This window comes from Hydra vulgaris, chromosome 02 (assembly GCF_038396675.1).
Source record: "Hydra vulgaris chromosome 02, alternate assembly HydraT2T_AEP".
NCBI classification, from domain to species: domain Eukaryota; kingdom Metazoa; phylum Cnidaria; class Hydrozoa; order Anthoathecata; family Hydridae; genus Hydra; species Hydra vulgaris.
Window position 1 is genome coordinate 16,556,932 of NC_088921.1, and position 19,272 is coordinate 16,576,203.

General features: G+C 27.1%; 2 protein-coding genes across 5 annotated transcripts in view; one reads left to right on the forward strand and one right to left on the reverse strand.

Annotated features, from left to right (window-relative positions):
* LOC136076774 (NLR family CARD domain-containing protein 4-like) overlaps positions 1-19,272 on the reverse strand; it is an 86,681-nt gene that overhangs the window by 53,733 nt on the left and 13,676 nt on the right. Inside the window, exons 1-2 of one of the 4 annotated variants that reach the window (XM_065790226.1) lie at positions 17,183-17,549; positions 16,143-16,450 (exon numbers count right to left, since the gene is read on the reverse strand). The gene's annotated coding sequence lies outside the window, so the exon portion shown is untranslated. Of the gene's footprint in view, positions 1-7,739; positions 7,780-16,142; positions 16,451-17,182; positions 17,550-19,272 lie in introns of those variants that run through there. The other 3 variants (XR_010636572.1, XM_065790225.1, XM_065790224.1) reach the window with 3 other exon arrangements.
* On the forward strand, positions 3,981-5,438 carry LOC136076409 (uncharacterized). Its single transcript, XM_065789821.1, has 4 exons — positions 3,981-4,117; positions 4,399-4,535; positions 4,700-4,877; positions 5,050-5,438. The coding sequence occupies exons 2-4, from the start codon at positions 4,500-4,502 to the stop codon at positions 5,307-5,309; spliced, it is 474 nt and encodes a 157-aa protein (XP_065645893.1). The 5' UTR covers positions 3,981-4,117; positions 4,399-4,499; the 3' UTR covers positions 5,310-5,438.

The following is a 19,272-nucleotide window of genomic DNA, read 5'->3' on the forward strand; positions in this document are numbered from 1 at the left end:
CTTTATTTCAACAATGAAACGGCAAAGTGTTTTGGGTGATTTTTTAATAAAAAAAAAAAATTAGACCTCAGAAATGTTAGATAAGAGACTAAAAATATTAAAAAATATATATAAGGTATTCTTAAATTAAATAAAACATCATCAAAACGCATTTGAAGTTTTGGAGTGGTGATTGTAAAAATTAGTAAAAAGTTTCTGAAGAGATTTTTATGTTAAAATTAAGGCTTCTTATAACAGTTTTCTATAAAAATAAAAAAAGTGTATTTTCTAGTTATTAAATGATTTCCAAGAAACCTCTTTTAGGTATGATTATATGGATATGGTAAAACCATATGCAAAAATGAAAAATATTTAAAGATGTTTACATAGCTATTCAAAATTTAATACTTTGATAGAAAGTATCTTTAACCAAATTTTAACCAGAGTTATTTTTTAACACCAAATGTTATAAGATGATAGGAATAAATGTAGAGCAATCAAAAATTACCATCTATTGACAGTTTTTCTAATTATTTAAAAGTTGATTTATAATTATTCATAAATTTATTTTAACAAAGAAACTTCAAAACTTTTATATTGTTATTTAAACAAAATTGTGACATCACTACGTATATGAAAGTTAAACTACAAAGTGAATTCACAACTTTTTTTTGTATTTACCAATCCAATCCCTAACTCCTTCTCCACCCAACTACCACCATCACCTCAAGATCAAGGTGGCTACTACAGTAAAGAATAATTACTCTAAGAACACTACTTTTTATTATTGATGAATAATTCAATAACAACAATTCATCCAATTTTTTTATGATATAATATATATATGATATATATATGATATGATATTATATGATATATATATATATATATATATATATATATATATACATATATATATAATTATATATATATATATATATATATCACATAATATCACATAATATCACATATGATATATAAAAATAACAAACATATCACATGATATATGATTATAACAAATTTTATTTAAATTTTTTTAAAGAAACCAATATTAATGTATTAAAACATTTGTAAAAATGATAAAACATTAAACCTAACTAAGCATATAAAAATGTATATATTATGAAAAAAGAAAATTATTTTTTTAATGAAACTAAATTAACATAAAAATAAATACATAATGAAAAAAGTTGAACATGAAGTTTTAAAGCGCATTTCTATTTAAAAGAACATGAAAAAAAAATAGCCTTAATCATTTATCTAAACTTTTTAAAAGATTAAGGTATTCATATGGAACGCCAAAGCTGCCTTAAGTGCGTTAAGTTCATTATGCGATGTCCTCACTACGTTATTTGCTGTGATTATTGCATTATACGTTGTGGTGATTACATTATATGCTGCGCCAACTACATTATACGCTGCGTTAACTACATTATACACTGCACTGACTACATTATACGCTGTGCTAACTACAATATACGCTGTGCGTACTACATTATATGATGTGCTAACTACATTATACGCTGTGCTGACTACATTATATGATGTGCTAATGCATTATATGATGTGCTACTAGATTATATGATGCGTTCATTACATTATATGATGTAGTACTGCATTATATGAAGTGCTTCTACATTGTGGGTTATGCTCACTCTATTATATGATGCGCTCATTGCTTTATATGATGTGCTCACTTCATTATGTGGTCATTCTTTATACGGAGGAGATTTAAAGGAGGGTGAAATCTAGAAAAGAGGGGTTTTTATGGAATGTATTTAAATTTTAAACATGGCATACTTTGTCGCAGATAATGAGATAGTTGATGTTTTAACAAATATTGGTTTACAAAATCTCATTAACGGATTTAAAACAGAAAGATTTGATATTTTGTCAGTTTTAGCTGCATCTGATGAGGAGCTATCTAGACTTGGAGTTATCACACTTGGTGATAAAATCAGACTTAGAGATTCTTGTAGAAACAAGCAGCAACAACAAGCAAGAAAATGTACCTTGTCATCGACAGACGATGTAAATCAAAATGAAAATTTCACTTTTTCACCAGCATTAAATCTCGGAAAATTTCAAGCAAGGGTATCTGAAAGAGATCGTTTGTTCAGAGGAAGAAGAATGAGAGGGAATAAAGGTATTTTTCAAGAATATTAAGTTAAAACTATGTAGAATTTGTAACTAGTTACATATAGTTACTTTAGTTAACTATAAATTAACAAAAAAATAAATTAGTTTAATAAAAGTTATTATTTAACAAATTAATTGAATTTTTAAATTGGCTAACACTGACAGCGTCTATTGCAATAGACACTGTTTACAATATTGTTAATAATAACATTAATGTATTGTTAACATTTTGAATAATCAAAAACAAGTAACATGTTACTTGTTTTTGATTATTTAAATTGTTAACTGTGACTTGTTTTTGATTAATCAAATTATCCATTTTTCAAGTTCTTTTGGTAAATTTACTTGTAATATTTAAAAATTTTGCAATTAATATTTTTTCATGTTAAATTTCGAAAATCAATAAGAATAACCTCTTAAAAAAAAAATACAATAAGAATACAATACAATAGAAAATACAAAACAAAAGAAAAAATACAATAAGAATAACCTCTTAAAAAAAAAAAAAAAAAAAAACTTTAACTATAAAGTTTTATTATTAGAATTCAAAATTGTCTATAAAAGCTACAAACATTGTGTTTTAACAAATTATTATAGATTCTTAGTTTTTTAATTAACATCTAATTGTCAAATATTTATTCTACACTTGTGTAATGATTTTGAGATTATATTTTATGTTTTTGATTATAACTATACACAGTTAGTAGAAGAAACCTGAAAAAATATTTCTAATATATTAAGATGCTCGTCTCAAAGCAGAAGAAGAAAGGAGAAGAACTTGGACTGTTAATTTTATGTGTATGGCAAATATGTATGCTACTAAAATTCCTACTACTGACCAAAAAATAGTTTTACAAAAAGCAGGCCTTGGGTATAAAAAAATTAAGCTTGAAATAAATGACAATGAAGAAGCTGTTTACAGTAAAATTGTTGAAAATTTTCCACAAGTTAAAGAATCTGGTGGAATTGAGTTAATGGCTTGTTTAGCGAATTCTCGAGATTTAGTATTATTAAACTGTAGTCTTGCTGCAAAAGAAATTAAATTAAGTATGGGCGGAGGCCAAGGAAAAGTGTATATTAGACCAATACAAAAGTCTTTGTCGACTATATCAATAAATGAAGAGCTTATAGTTACTTTAAAGAACAAGTGTTTGAGTTGTGGGAAAGATTTCCTCTTAAATGAGTTAAGAAGTCACATACAGATTTGCTTTAATGTTAGCAGTGACGAAAATGATGATGTTTTTGAACTTCCTCTGTTTTCTCCATTCAAAGACAATGACAATTGTAATAATTTAAATAATAATTTTACGCAACAAAATTGTTTTTCAATGCAACCTTTACCCCAGTATGAGCAGCCAGAATATGAATCACCAAATATGAATTTGTTTTTACCCATTTTGGAATCTAAACAAGACATAAATGAGAGTGATCTATCTATTTCTTCAATAAACAGTGATAAAAATGTAGATTTTTTTAAAGAAGATTTAGATACAAAGATAGAGAACATTATCCAATACTGTCATGAGAAAAATATTTCAGAAAATCCTGTTGAAATATTGCGATATATGCAAAAAAAGTTGATCACTGGAAGGCCTCTTGAAATCACAGACCTTGCTGTTTGTCCAGATGGAAAGACATCTTTTATTCTTGTTGATCGTTCAAATATATTGGCGACTGCGTTCGAAGAGTTGCTGGATATTAAAAATAAATTGATTACTCTGGAAGTACAATTTTATAATGAGGTAACTCTTATAGCATTAATTATATCATTAAAAATTATTTCATTTGTATAATAAAAAAGTTTTTGATGATTTATTTTTGATATAATAATTAGAAGAACAATTTTTTAAACATTCATAAAATAAGGATGCTAAAGATTTTGGAGGTCCCAGGAAAGAGTTCTTTGAAATTATTTTACGAAAGATTAGGGAAAAATATTTTGACAATGGAATACTCGATTCATTCCCTGAAGATTATTATGCAGTTGGTTTAGTATTTGGTACGACTTTAATTATTCTAGCATTGTTTATTTGTTTATGTAAAAATTTATGTATAAACTATGCATGTGTAACATGCATTTAAATTTTTTATAAAACTAAGAAAAATATATTCATAAATATTTTTTTCTACAACTTTAGAATTACTTGCGTGCATATACACATTTAAATGAGTTATATAACAGTTATATAGTTTGAATTATATAGATATATAACATTTAACTATTTTGAATTGTTAAAAAAAGATGTTGTATAACTTTTTTGTATTATTTTTTCATCACAGGTTTTTCTATATTGCAGAATGGTAAACTTCCAAAATTTCTATGCAAAGTCAGATTAGATGAGATTTTTTATGCCACTGCGCCGAAACCCTGCTATAATGAAATGCGATCTGCCTTTAAAGAGTTTGGAATATACCAAGTAAGAAACTGCTGTGTTACTGATTGTTTTGCTATAGCAAAACAATCAGTAACATTGCTGTTTAATATTATGATGTTTTACATTGTCTAATAATATCCCAAATGTTTTTATTGCACTTAATTTTTTTTTATACATTTATTGTAGTTGTTCGATTTGGTTTATAGATTGCTCATTCTCTACCAGCCATCTTGCAGCTTTTTAATTCCTGTGATGTAGAAAAACTGACATTCAAGCGATTGTCAACACTTTTAAAGCCATCATTCGCAGAAATAGGATCAAATGATTACGTGTTTCAATCTAAAATATATGCTAAGTTTAACAAGTACCTTCGAGAAGCTGCTTGTAAGTATTTTAGTATATGTTGGTTATTATATTAATATCGATTAGTTTATGCTGGTAAGTATATTAGTATACATTTTTAATACCAGTTTTAAATAGTTTCTTAATTATGTAATTCATTATTATTTATTCATTGTGCAAATTACACTTCATTTATTTAAAAATTTTTTTAAAGCTGGTAGAAGAAACGGCGTTACTTTAGAAAGGGTTTTACAATTTGTGACTGGGGCAGAAGCAGAACCTGTGTTAGGATATGAACTCCATCCATCCATTTCATTTATTGGTGCTGAAAATGGTTGGATTCCGACTTCAAATACATGTTCCAGTGTATTAAATCTACCAAGGCCTTCCATCGAAAATAAGATACCTTTAGAAGAAAAATTATTTAGACTTTATGACTATGCATTCAATAATGCCTTTTTTGGCATTTTGTAAACTTTTTTACCAAAAATGTTTTAAGTGTTAATGTTTTTCTTTGTTGAGCTTTATAACTTTAAATTGTTTTGAAAAAATTAAAATTGTTATGTAGATTTCTTAGTGAAATTAAATTTAAAAAAATTAAAATTGTTATGTAGTTTTCATAGCGAAATTAAATTTGAAAAATAGTTCAATTTTGTTATGTAAATTTTCAAATTGGTCGGCCATCAAAAAGTGGGGTTAATAGTTCTCCACCTTTGGTAAAAATATTCACAAAAATCATTAAAAAGTATTTGATTAGGTTTAACATAATTAGTTATAAAATAGTTTAACTATATCTCTAGCTCTTGTATACATAGTTATACCAGAATCAACGTCAAATAAAGATTTAGGGACTTTATCTAGTTCCAAGTATAACAGTGCTTGGCCTATATCGGGTGCTTCAAATATCGGACGTTGATCAGAATTGAAATATTCATGAAGAACTCCTTCCATGCCGTAGTTTTCAAACTCGTTATTGTTAAGTTCAATACTCATTGGATTATTGAATTGTCCACTCACCCAAAGTTTTAAGGGTGATGTCTTAATCGTCCGCATACAATGGTTTGCCCAAGCGCGTCTCCATATATCAAGTTTATCATTAATTTTTTCAAGAAAAACGTAGTGTAATGCGAACAAATCTTCTGCATTGGAAGAATCGAGTATGTAACAATCTTCCATGTAATAAAATAGCTCATAATAGTAGCTTAATACACCAGAAAAAACGTCTCTCCACAATCTTTCTATTCTTTGATTATGAGTACTCTTACCGGTTAGCATACTTCCTCTACATTCTCCACGATTTGCAATCATGTAATCTGCAATACGTACATTTTCCATACCTTTGTCTGATCTTACTCTACTTGGCAAGCCAAATTCATTAACACCTTTTAAAAAGCAATTAAATACGGTGTTAGCTTTGTTGTTGGTTGAACACCCAAGGGCAACTGGCAAACAACTAAAACCATCTATAACTCCTGTTATTACAAAATACCAACGTACTAACTTATGATTTGTATCAACGTGCCATAGATGATTTGGCCCTTTTACATTGTAGATTCTGCGATGAAGACTTTTTTTCTTTCGCTCTTGGTTTCCTAAATTGTCTACTCTTAATATTGATTTTCGCAATACCGATCTTCGGACACTTATGCCTTGACCTTTTAATATTTGGTTAAGCATTCTTTCTCCACATTTTGGAAACTCGTTCGTTAATAAAGCTACTCGCAAATCAAGATCATCGTTTGTAATATTAGAAAAATTATACTTTTTGAGATTGTAATCGTACATTCGACGGTAAACAGTTCTCTCAGCAACATTTAGAAGTCTAGAAATGTCTTTAATTGTAAAATCTTCTTCTAAGAGATTCTCTAACACATGACAAGGTATTTCAAACTTTGAAGGTCCTCCACGTTCACTTGGATACTTATTAAGTAGTTTCGTATTATAGATTGAACATTTAACTTTTAATTCCATTACTTTTTGCTTGTTTGATACACCTAATACTTCAAAGTCTCTCATAGACAACTTTAAAATCAGATCAATAGTTATCTTTTCCCGTTGAAAGTTTGTAATCAGATGAGAAAGTCCAAGATCTTGCATTACTCTCTTTAGCTGATGGTCTGCCATTTTATTAATTATACGTGTAATCTATAAAGTATCAAAACTTTATAAAATAGTGATCACATCATATCATGATGTAAGTACGTTATATAATGTAGGGCGCACATTATATAATGTAATAGCACATCATATAATGTAGTGAGCACATCATATAATGTAGTGAGCACATCATATAAAGTAGTACGCACATTATGTAATGTAGAAGTACATCATATAATGCATTAGCACATCATATAATGTTGTGAGCACATCGTATAATGTCGTGAGCAGGTCGTATACTGTAGTAAGCACAGCGTATAATGTAGTTAGCGCAGCGTATAATGTAGTTAGCGCAGCGTATAATGTAGTTAGCGCAGCGTATAATGTATTTAGCGCAGCGCATAATGTAGTTAGCGCAGCGTATAATGTAGTTAGCGTAGCGTATAATGTAATCACCATATCGTATAATGCAACGAGCGCATTATATAATGTAGTCACCACACCGTATAATGCAATAAACACAGCAAATAATGCAGTGAGCACATCACATAATGAACGGAACGCACTTAAGGCAGCTTTGGCGTTCCATATATTCATGGTTTATATTTATTTAAAAGAACATGAAAAAAATAATAAATTTGAGGTATAGTATTTTACATCGTAGTAAAAGTCATAATAACAATGAATAATCACTGAGATAAATCTGACACCATTTTTACTTTTTAAGCAAACAAAGCACACTGAAACTCAATTGTTAACAATTATTTTGGAAATTAGTTAATGTTAAGTTTTTTAAATAAAATAAACACGGAAAAACTGGTAGAACTTTCTGGTAAAATTGAAACTTCTAAATTATAAATGTAAGTAATTACCTAGCAAATAATAACTTTCACAAAGTAAAAAATATAAAAAAAACAGAGACTGTTAGCGGTGCTTATAAGGCACTGTGCTCTCCTAAGACCGCAAGGGCAAATTTTGGTTTACTCTAATTTTTTTTTTGTTTAATTATTAATATTGTGTTTAAGCAAGTGTTTTAAAATAATTTTTAAAATCTAAACTTACTTTTAAACATATCTTTTTTGTAATATGCGGAGGGTGGGAATTTTTTTCAAAACTAATAAGGTATTACACCTCTAAAGCAATTTTTGTTAAAAGAAAACAACTTTGAATTGAGATCTTTTATGATTAAACTGAGATAAATTCCAGAGTTAACAATATAACGTCAATGCAATAAATGTAATATGAAATATTGAAATTCCTTATAAAATAATTCAATTGTTTCAAATTTCACAATAATTAAAAATTTTAAAAAAGGAGAGAAAAGGACTATTTGAAACTGTTTATACCAAACTCAATCACACTTTTCTTAAATTGTTTTGCATAAGCATTGTGTTCCAAGCAACGCTTGTATTGTTTCCATCCTTGATAGTGATAGTGGTGAGCACTTTCTCCTGCCTGCTTGGCGTATACACCAAGCCCAAACTGACTATGCTGAAGAAAAGGAACAAGATGACATTCTAAAATATGAACTTTCCAGCTAAATGGTTGCGGTTAAACTTTTCCAGAAGATGAAGCTGCAGATTTTCGAAAGCTTTTTTAAAATCTAAAACTGATTCAGCAATAGATTCTCCAATAAACATGCTAAAACCTTTTATTTTAATAAATGAAAAATTTTAGACAGCTAACTACAGGTTGGAGAAATATCATATTTGGTAACATAGAGGCTGCACTTAGAAGGTTAACTTCTAAATTATCTAATTTATCTAAAAGTCTCTGTGAATTGTTACCATCCAAACCAGTTCGTGGTAACCTCTGAAGATTATATAATTCGACTTTAGCCACAAATCAAAATCAGGCCACAGTGTAATTAATATTTTTACAGACATGGAGTAATACCAATAAGAATGTATAACTCTGGTGGAGGAATGAGATGTTCTACTAAAGTTTCTAGAGGTTCATCAAGATACACAACTCTAGGAAAAATACAGTTTTTAAATTCCATCATTTTTTTTTGCATCTAGAGAGCTACTTGTTGTAGTTAATCTTGAGAGTAGAAAAAAAAGAAGCTAAGGTTCTATTTTTTCCGCTCTCAAGAGTAATTTCCCCTTCACACCAGAGACATGCATACTTGTTGCTGTGAATGCATAAACCAAATAATTTACCACATTTTAGATCAAATGCTATTGAATATTTATCACTCAGAGCTAGTGGTTTCAATAGTTTGCTAAGATTACCATTATGTTCTGAAACATCTTCAACTAAAGCTAAAATCAATGATCTTTTTACACTTGAATCATCAAACTTTCTGAAATTGTATGTTTACATAGTGGATCAAAAACATTTATAATGCATTTAAGACCTGTCCATTATCAATGGAAATCCTAGCAATAGTGCAATAAGTATTCAAACCTTTTTCATTAATCATACAAAGAATTAAATCAGAAGTATCTTTTCTAAATACCAAACTGTGACTTATCTCTTCATCCCCTGAAATAAATGATTCAGTTTTGACATCATAAAAATTTGAAAAAAAACCTTATGCAGCTCCTCTATCTGCGTTGATATATTAGGTTCTAACATTTTCTTCCATAAGATGTTTTTCTGAAAATAAAAATGAAACTGAAGGGCTCAAATTATTAGTATCGCAATTGCCATTCATGATTGCTTTTGGCATCTTTACAATTAGTTTTGTTTTATTTTATATTTTTGCAATTTTTGGTTTTTTTATTCTTTTTTAACTAAGCGTATTTTTTGACCTTTCTTAACACTTTTAAAAAGGGCCAAATAAAATGCTAAAATTAGAAATGAACTTTTAATATAAGTAGAGAATATTTTTATCTAAGGTTTTTATTAGGGATCATCCATAAAGTACATCACGCTAATTTAACTTTTTAATAGAAGTGTGATCATTTGCTCCCTTACACAGAGATTTTCAATCAACAAAACACTTTTGAATTTTAATTATTCTTGGAATTTGATTAATCTCTTCCTGGAAGCATATAACATTCCACTTTTATTTAAAAGGTAAATTTAATTTATAAAATACAATACTTTTTTTGTTAATTCACCTCCCCCAAAGCCGAGAAGGTCACTACAGACGAGGAGGCTACTTAATTGTGGTTATAATCCTCTCTCAACTCTATAACTCCGAAACATGAACCTTGAGCACGGTACCACCAAGTATGTGGTGGGGATCGAACTTGGAATCTCTCGCTTATAAAGCGAGTGCTCTACCACAACACCACTACCACATTTTCTTCACTTATGCAGTTTACGATTTTTAAGTCTCAATCGTTTTCTTGTTATTTAACTTTCTTCTTTGTTTTCTGTTAATTACCAACTTATATGATTGCAGCTTTATTAAAAGTGAATTTGTTATTAAAAATTTGTTATTGAAAATATATATTAAAATGTATAATTTTGGCTTCAAAAAAAAAGTATCATAATGCAGGATTAAATTCTTTTTTAAAAGCAATTGGTTAGAAAATAAGTGAATCAATAAACTAAAATCCTTCCTACTTTTTTTTAATTTGATTCACTTAAAAATAATAACTGAAGCATCATTTCACAATGTTTGAAAAAAATAGAACCTTGAATCCCATGATCGATAGAAAAGTGACAGATAAAGTGAAGATTTATTGAAAACACCAAAACTAATTGAAATCAGGCTATATAAGTTGCAAAAAGATGAAATAAAAATAGGTGACACTGTTGAAATCTTAAAAAAAAACTGATAACGAAAAATGAAAAAAAATATATTGGAAACTTTCAGATGAATTAGATATTCAGAAACTTTCAGTGATGAGTTTTTTTATCAAGACATACCTAGCCTTTAATCAACTAAGAGCCAAATGTATAAATATATAAACTATATAAAGCCTAATATACAAAATCAATTCACAAATATTGCCATCTTAAGTAGTTATAATAATCACTTATGGGTGTGCTGCTCATATGGGAAATCTTTTAGCTAATAATCTTGACATTGAAAATATGAGCCAGCATGTTACACAAATGATAAAATATATGCAAAATAATCATCAAGGTTATAGAGAAAATAGAGGAACAAATAAATATGTAAATATATATATATATATATATATATATATATATATATATATATATATATATATATATATATATATATATATATATAATTATAACAACAAATTATAGTCCACTTTCTACTAAAATTTGATTCACTTAAAAATATTAACTAAAGCATCATTTCACAATGTTTGAAAAAAATAGAGACTTGAATCCCAAGAACAATAGAAAAGTGACATCAGTGACAACGAAAGACAAAGTGAAGATTATTATACTATTATTATTATGTATTTCGCCATAAAGAAAATATTTACAAAATTAGACTTGAATAAAATGTATACACACGACTGGGGCAAAAAGAAGACAAATTCAGTCTTATCGCCAAGTCCCTTTAATATTGAAAACATTAAAACTAATTGGAATCAGCTTATATAAGTTGCAAAAAGATAAAACAAAAATAGGTGACACTGTTGAAATTTTTAAAAAGCTGATAACGAAAAATAAAAACAAAAATTATTGGAAACTTTCAGTGTGCTCGTTTTTCACAATCCGTTTTTCTGAAAATAAAAATGAGTCTGCAGGGCTCAAAGTAATAGTATCGCAAAATCCACTCGTGACTGCTTTTGGCACCTTTGCCAAATTAGTTGTCTTTTTTTGTTTTTTTTAATATTTTTGTGATTTTTTGTTTTTTTACTCTAACTTTTTTCTAACTTAGCATATTTTTTGGCCTTTTTTCACACTTTTATGAAGAGCCAAATAAAATGCTATATTAGAAATGAACTTTTAATATAAGAATAGAACATTTTTGTCTAAAGGTCATCCATAAAGTTTTTATTAGGGGTCATCCATAAAGTGCATCACGCTAATGTAACCTTTAAATAAAAGTGTGATCGTTTGCACTCTTACACAAATTTTCAATCAACACAACACTTTTGAATTTTAATTATTCTTGGAAATTATTTAATCTCTCCGTGGAAGCAAATAACATCCAACTTTTATTTAAAAGGTCTCTAAAATGTTAGGACTGCAACATTATAATTGATATTGAAGGTTCATTAAATGCATAAGCTTCTAGTGCTGGAATAAAAAGAATTTTTCAGCTTTCTGGCTTATTCATTCTAAGTTAAGAAACAAAATGGTTGTAGAAAAAAAAAAAAAAAAGGCAAAGCTTGTTTTTATATACAGAACATTAAATAATGATGTATTGGTTGATGAATTTTAGCAGTAATATTGATAGAAAACATAATTTACTCAAGTAAAATGCCTGATAATTTTTTAAAAGGAACTTTAAAAGGTCATACAACCTTCAACTCATGATTTTAAAAAGTAACAACTTTTATCACTGATAATGTTAATAATACTAATAATAATAATAATAATAATAATAATAATAATAATAATAATACTAATGCTCACAATATTAAAGTAAAAGTGCTTAGATTATCTTAGCAATGCAATTTAAAGGTGTGCAGTTCTCAGCAAATTTTCAGCTCATTCACCAACTTATAAAAAATTTTTTTTTTAAATAAAATAACTGATCATCGGCAAAGGCCAATTGAAGCTAATGATAGGGTTTAATGTATGTATATAAAAGTAATATCTTAATATTAGGTATGCAATTTGCATAGATAAGGTGTGCCTATGCACCAGTTTGGTTTGGCTTATTACCCAATGCCAATGCATCGGCCAATGCCAAATAATCAACTGATACCATCGGCTGGTTCATCAACCAATGGTTAAGCCGATTAATTCGTTGCTGATCACCAAAGCATAGGCTAGTAGGTCAAATCACTTCTGATGAATAGGTACATGTTAAATATGTAATTTAAATCCTTACTGTTATTATAATACCCTTAAATAAATACATTAAACCTATTATTAGCCACAATCAGCATTTGCCATTGGTGCATCACTAAAAGCAAAATTTCAGTTGTTTGTACAATGTACTTAAGAGTCATTTTTTGAGCAAATTAAGCAAAAGTACTGTTGGCTCATAAGTGATATCCTTCAATAATGCTAAATTTTTTATATAGTAATGATGATAGAGTAAGAAAGACGCCTGTAAACTGTTTTTTTCTAAATATTTGTTGTTCCAGAAATATGGTCGCTTAATTTCATTACCTTTTAACATTTAAAAAGTTGTTATTGGAATTTTATAATTTTAAAACTAAATTTAAAGGCAATAAAACACCTGTATCCTGTAAGTTTTTTTTTATATTAGGGTAAAGGTAGAACTTAAAAAAAAAATTAAATTTTTTAAATTATTAAAAATAAAGGGTTTATCTCTTAAACCAGGGTAAACCAATTCTTAGTTTAAAACTTGTAACTGAAATTTCACATTTTTGAATTTTTTGTATACTTTAAATACATATTTATCTAAAAACATAAAAATTTCCTGCAAGATATCTTATTGTTTTTGGAAAGGGTAATCCATTGTAATTTTGATGGTTTAAAAAAAGGGGGTGCATCAAAAAATTAAGGGGGTACGTCAAAAAATGTTTCAAATTCCTTAAATCTGCAAATAATTTGTATTGACAGTCAAGCTAATAAAAGAGAACACTCATAAAAATTTCAAGGCGTATTATTTTACGAAAACGTAACTTGGAGAGATCATATACATTCTCAAGTAAAATATTTTTTTAAATAAAGTCTTAAGAAATATATATATATTTTTAAAAATTCATCGACATTTTATTTTTTTCTATTTTGTAACTTTTTGTTTTACTTTTTAAAAGAAAAGTTGTAACGTATAAATTTTATTGCAAGTTATATGTAAAAAAACACTAAGAAAAAAAACACTAAAAAAAAAATTTCATTTTTTAAATTATTAAAAATAAAGGGTTTATCTCTTAAGGTCTTATTTTTTTCAGAAAAACTTTTTTTTTTTTTAAATGAGGTAAACCCTTTCTTAGTTTAAAACTCATTAGCTGTTGTGATTCCTAGTGTTTATATTATTGTTTTTGAACTATTTGTGTTATGTATATATTTAAACTCTTATATCTTTAGATTAGTACATTATTGTTGAATAAAGCCTTTATCAAGAGGTTTATGTTTTTATTGGGTTCATCACATTAGCTGAAATTTCACATTTTTGAATTTTTGGTATACTTTAAATACATTTATCTAAAAACATAAAAATTTCCTGAAAGATATCTTTTTGGTTTTGGAAAGGGTAATCCATTGTAATTTTGATGGTTTAAAAAAAGGGGTGCATCAAAAAATTAAGGGGGTCAAAAAATGTTTTAAGTAGCATTGATAATTCAACCACTATGAGAAATAGGAAAGGTCTTAAGTTTGAATGCATAGATTTTCTATTACTTGATCATACACAGCAAGGTCTTAAGATGGAGTGGATAGATTTTCTATTACCCTATTGCATAACAAGTTACAAAATTTTGACCCACGATTTGAATAACATTTTGGTAAAGTGTTATGCAACATCTTGGAGAAAGCTGCTGTTAAATATGAAAACAAGAATACATTCTGCCTTTTCTGGATCTATTATATTTTGCTTAAATTCTTATTCAACATAAATAAGTTCCATCTTCATTGTTTGTATTCGATCTATCTTGTATTTGAAGCATCTAAAAAATTTTCAACATCATGTTCAACCAAAGACCGAACAATATTTTTACCAATAAAGTTATTTTCTTCATAAATTTCAACCAATTTTTTTAGGTACCCTATATTTGTCTGAAGTTACCAAAGATTTATTTGACACATTTTCAATTAAATTTTCACTCTGATCAGGGAAACCAGCTTAAAGGAACCTTTTTTTAAACAGTCTTTCACTCTTTCAAATCTTTAAATAAATTTTTTTTCCATTTCTGACATTTAAAAATTTTTTATATTGAAAAGGACTGATTGGGAATACTTCTGTTAAGTTTTTACAAGTAGATGTAGCTCCTTTAACATTTTGTTTAGATAGTAAAATTTCTAATGGCTCAAAATCAAAATCCGTTGTGTTTTCAAATAAATCTTTGATAGTTACAGTAATTGTTTTAGTTTGAATTACATAGCATAATTAATTTTGCTAACTAATTCAAACTACCGATTTTTAATTACTTCAAATTACCAATTTTTTAATGCTATAAAATTAAAAAATTAAAAAAATATCAGTAATATCACATTGTTGATATAACATTAAGCAAAATAATGCTAAATCTGAATTTTTTTAAATTTATATGACATTTATAAAGTAGATTTTGTTTTGAATATTATTTAATTTTATGATAGAAAAATTATTATTCACTATTTCTTTTTTCAACCTCATGTATTTATATAAATAAATAAAAAGTCAAAACAGACTATTTATAAAAAAAAAAAAAATTAAAAATAGAAATCTATTATAACTTATAACCTGAATTTTTTTTAAAAATTCAATTTTTTTAAAAATATTCAGAATTAAGTTTTTAATTAACATGAAAAGTTGTCAATGAACCACCATGCCCATGGTTCCCAGGCTCCAAGAAGCGTTTCTAATACGCCTCAGTGATTAGACTAATTTATGCTTTCTTCTTGCTCCAGCCATTTATATACTTTTTTACATTTTTGTACATTGTAAATATTTTTAAACGGGTCCCTTGCACACTCTTTTGAGCCAAAATCCTCTAAATATCTCAATATCTTGCTTTCTTGAACTTTTTTCCCAGTGCCCTGAACTGTAAATGTATTTAAAGTAGGCCCCAAATTCAAAAATGTGTGATTTCAGCTTATGATTTTGAGACTAAGAAAGGGTATATCTCAGTTTTTAAATTTTTTTTTCAAAGTCCTACCTTTACTTCCCAAATAAAGAAAAACAACTGAGGATGCAGGTGCTTCATTGCCTTTATATTTAGTCTAAAAAACAAAAAATTCCAATGACTTTTTAAGTAATAAAAAAAGAGTTTAATCAACCATAACTCAAGAACTATAAATAATTGAAAAAAAAAAATCACAGGCTTCTTTTTTACCCTATCAGCATTACTATATAAAAAAATTGGGTGTGATTGAAGTTTAACACCTTTGAGTATTGCCTGGTTTCTTAGAAAAAGGCTCTTAAAAAGAAAAAATTTATTTTAAATTATCTTATAAAGATTATAATAAATATGAAAAACCTCAGCAAGCATCCAAATTAATTTGCATCAAAATATTATTAATTTAAAGTGATTTAAAAATAACTACTTGTTAATTCATCTATTTTTCTTATTAGATCCATTCTCCTCATGTTCCTTAAAGCTGTTTTTAACCCCTCAAGTGTTGGATTTTCATTAATTTGCATCCACTTTGTTAACATTGAATAAGCTTTTTCATTAGTTCCAGTAATATCGTGATCAATAATGTCAATACAGTTTTCTTCGATATTTAAATAACGTCCAAGAATTCTCCAATCTACTCCAACGCTTTCACTAAATTTTAACTTGAACACTTGACTATGAAGAATGTTATTTTTCTTTGGATAAGAAATAAACTGTTCCATTTTGATGTTTCTACTAAAAAGACATACATGCTTATAAACATATATATATATATATATATATATATATATATATATATATATATATATATATATATATATATATATATATATATATATATATACATGTATATAAATAAATACATGTATATATATATACGAATATATATATATATATATATATATACAAGTATACTAAATTTATATAAATATACATAAATTTATATATATATATATAAACATATACATGTATATACATATATATATATTGAAGAAAAAAAAACTTTTTTCTAAGGTACTTAAAGTTTCATCCCTATACGGTAATCATCAGCCATTGAATACAAAATCAAAAACAAAAAAACCCGCTAAAAATTAAAAAACACTGTGATCTTTACGTCACTAAAAAATGACATAATTAATAGCACCAAAGAAAAAATAAAAGATTAGCTAATCACCGGTGTCAAAAAAAGATAAAAGGAATTTATTCTTGTGCCTGCATTTTGAAATCAACTCATTTCGTTAAATAAATGATTTAAGTTATCACCTGTATATGTTAAAATAAAGGAATTTTTTGTATAAGCAAAGATTGCAAATTTTTGATAAGAAGTAACAAAGATCGCAACATTTCACAATTTTCCACTTAATTAAGGGCGTAAACATTTTCTCTTTTATGTCCCAAATTTCTTTAGACAACTCGGTATCAATTTTAAATTTATTAATGTTAAAAGATTTTAGGTGATTAGCATACCGAATTTAAATGGAGTTTCACATTAGCCAAGTTATACTTTTTCTTTGTAGTCAGGTTTATTTGACAACACAGTGGCTTGATAAACAATGTTCTTCAACAAGCTTTGATTGTTCATGGGGCAGATGGAATTCCATGTTTTTCCCTCATCTTTACCTTGGTTATGTAATATCCTGTGAATGTGCGAATTAATGATGGACTTGATGTTTGGCATACATGAGTAGCTTATTTTAATGGTATTTCAATAAAATATCTAATGCAGTTTGAGACCAAATCGAAAGTGCAGGTCAACCATGTTCAAAAAGCGACTGCCTATTTTTGTTCCAACATTGGTACTGAAAGGTGGGTTGAACCATATTATGTTTCACTTGTGATTTTTGAATGAGATTAGTTTGTTGTTTCTTCATTATTATATATATATATATATATATATATATATATATATATATATATATATATATATATATATATATATATATATATATATATATATATATATATATATATATATATATATATATATATATATATATATATATATATATATATATATATATATATATATATATATATATATATATATATATATATATATGGCAATTCCGCAAGAAAAACGAATTAAAAAAAAAAATTTATTAAAACACATACTAAACCAGTGATATTTTCATTAATGTGAAGTATAAATAGAAGTAAAGTTTAATTGATTTGGCTAAACGTGAATAAAAACTAAAATTAGGAATTATCTGAAAAACGAAAGCTGAAATAGAATTGAATATAAGTATCAAAAAACGAAAATAGGAATAGGATTAGGAAGTATTACCGAACAAAAATTATTGAATATTATAAAAGTTTTGATACAAAAATTTTTTTTTTTGACAATTAATTTACAAATTTTACAAACTTGCCTTAAAATTAACGAACATGTTTGACCATAATGATGATATTTGGAATAATTATAGAATGTATCATTGGACCATAAAACTTTGACAATTAATTTACAAATTTTACAAACTTGCCTTAAAATTAACGAACATGTTTGACCATAACGATGATATTTGGAATAATTATAGAATGTATCATTGGACCATAAAACTGGTCACGTGCTTGTCATTACATTAAGTATAAATTCAATGCATTCAATTATTTGTTATAAAATAAAATAAACATTTAAAGATTCTTAAGAGTTGTAAATCAATCACTAACAGAATAATGAGTTTATCAAGGTTGTTGCCTGGTAGGAAACCTGACAGTCCCGTATGGAAATTCTTTGTTTACGATAAAAAAACTGACAAACCTGTGTGTCTAGTACAGGACATAAATAATGAGGGCTTGTGTTGCGCAACTCTTGGCAGAAAAAATTCCAGTAACTTGGTAGCGCATATTCAGAGAATACATAAAGACACACAAATGTTACATGGATGAAAAGAAAAAACAAAATGCAGAAAAAATATTTTTGAAACATAAATTGATGAAATCAATTCTACATCTTCCCAAAATAGTGGAAAGACAAAAACAGAGACAATAAGAAAGTGCTTTGAACACTGAATCACCGCATGGCCAACGGAATCAAGTGAATATCAAGTTAGTCAGGATAGCATGATTGAAATGATTGTTAATACCAGATATCCAATGGTATTGCTTGATCAGCTTTTGTTTCTAAAGATGATAAAAATACTTGACCCAAAATTTAAATTGCCAGGTAATAATTAACAAAACTAAATTTTTAAATTATTGTTTTAAATTCATTCAATCCTAAATAAATTTTTAATGTTTACCTGTATTTATAGTGTCATTAATAAGGCTGTCAACAGGTACCCGGGCAACCAGGTACCCGCCCGTTGGTTACTGCCCGGGCAGCATTTTCAAATGACGGATAACCGCTGTCCATGCAAAAAAACAAAATGTTTCAATTTACAAATTATGAATTCTAATTTTTTTTTAAGTTTTCAATCATTAATTGAAATAAAACAATTTAACAATATGAAATTGGTATGTAAAATAAGATTTGAAGAAATAGTTCCGATTTCTTTATTACCATTTCTGAAAAATTGAACAAAAACGTTAGAAAATTTGAGTTTCTGATTCGAATACCC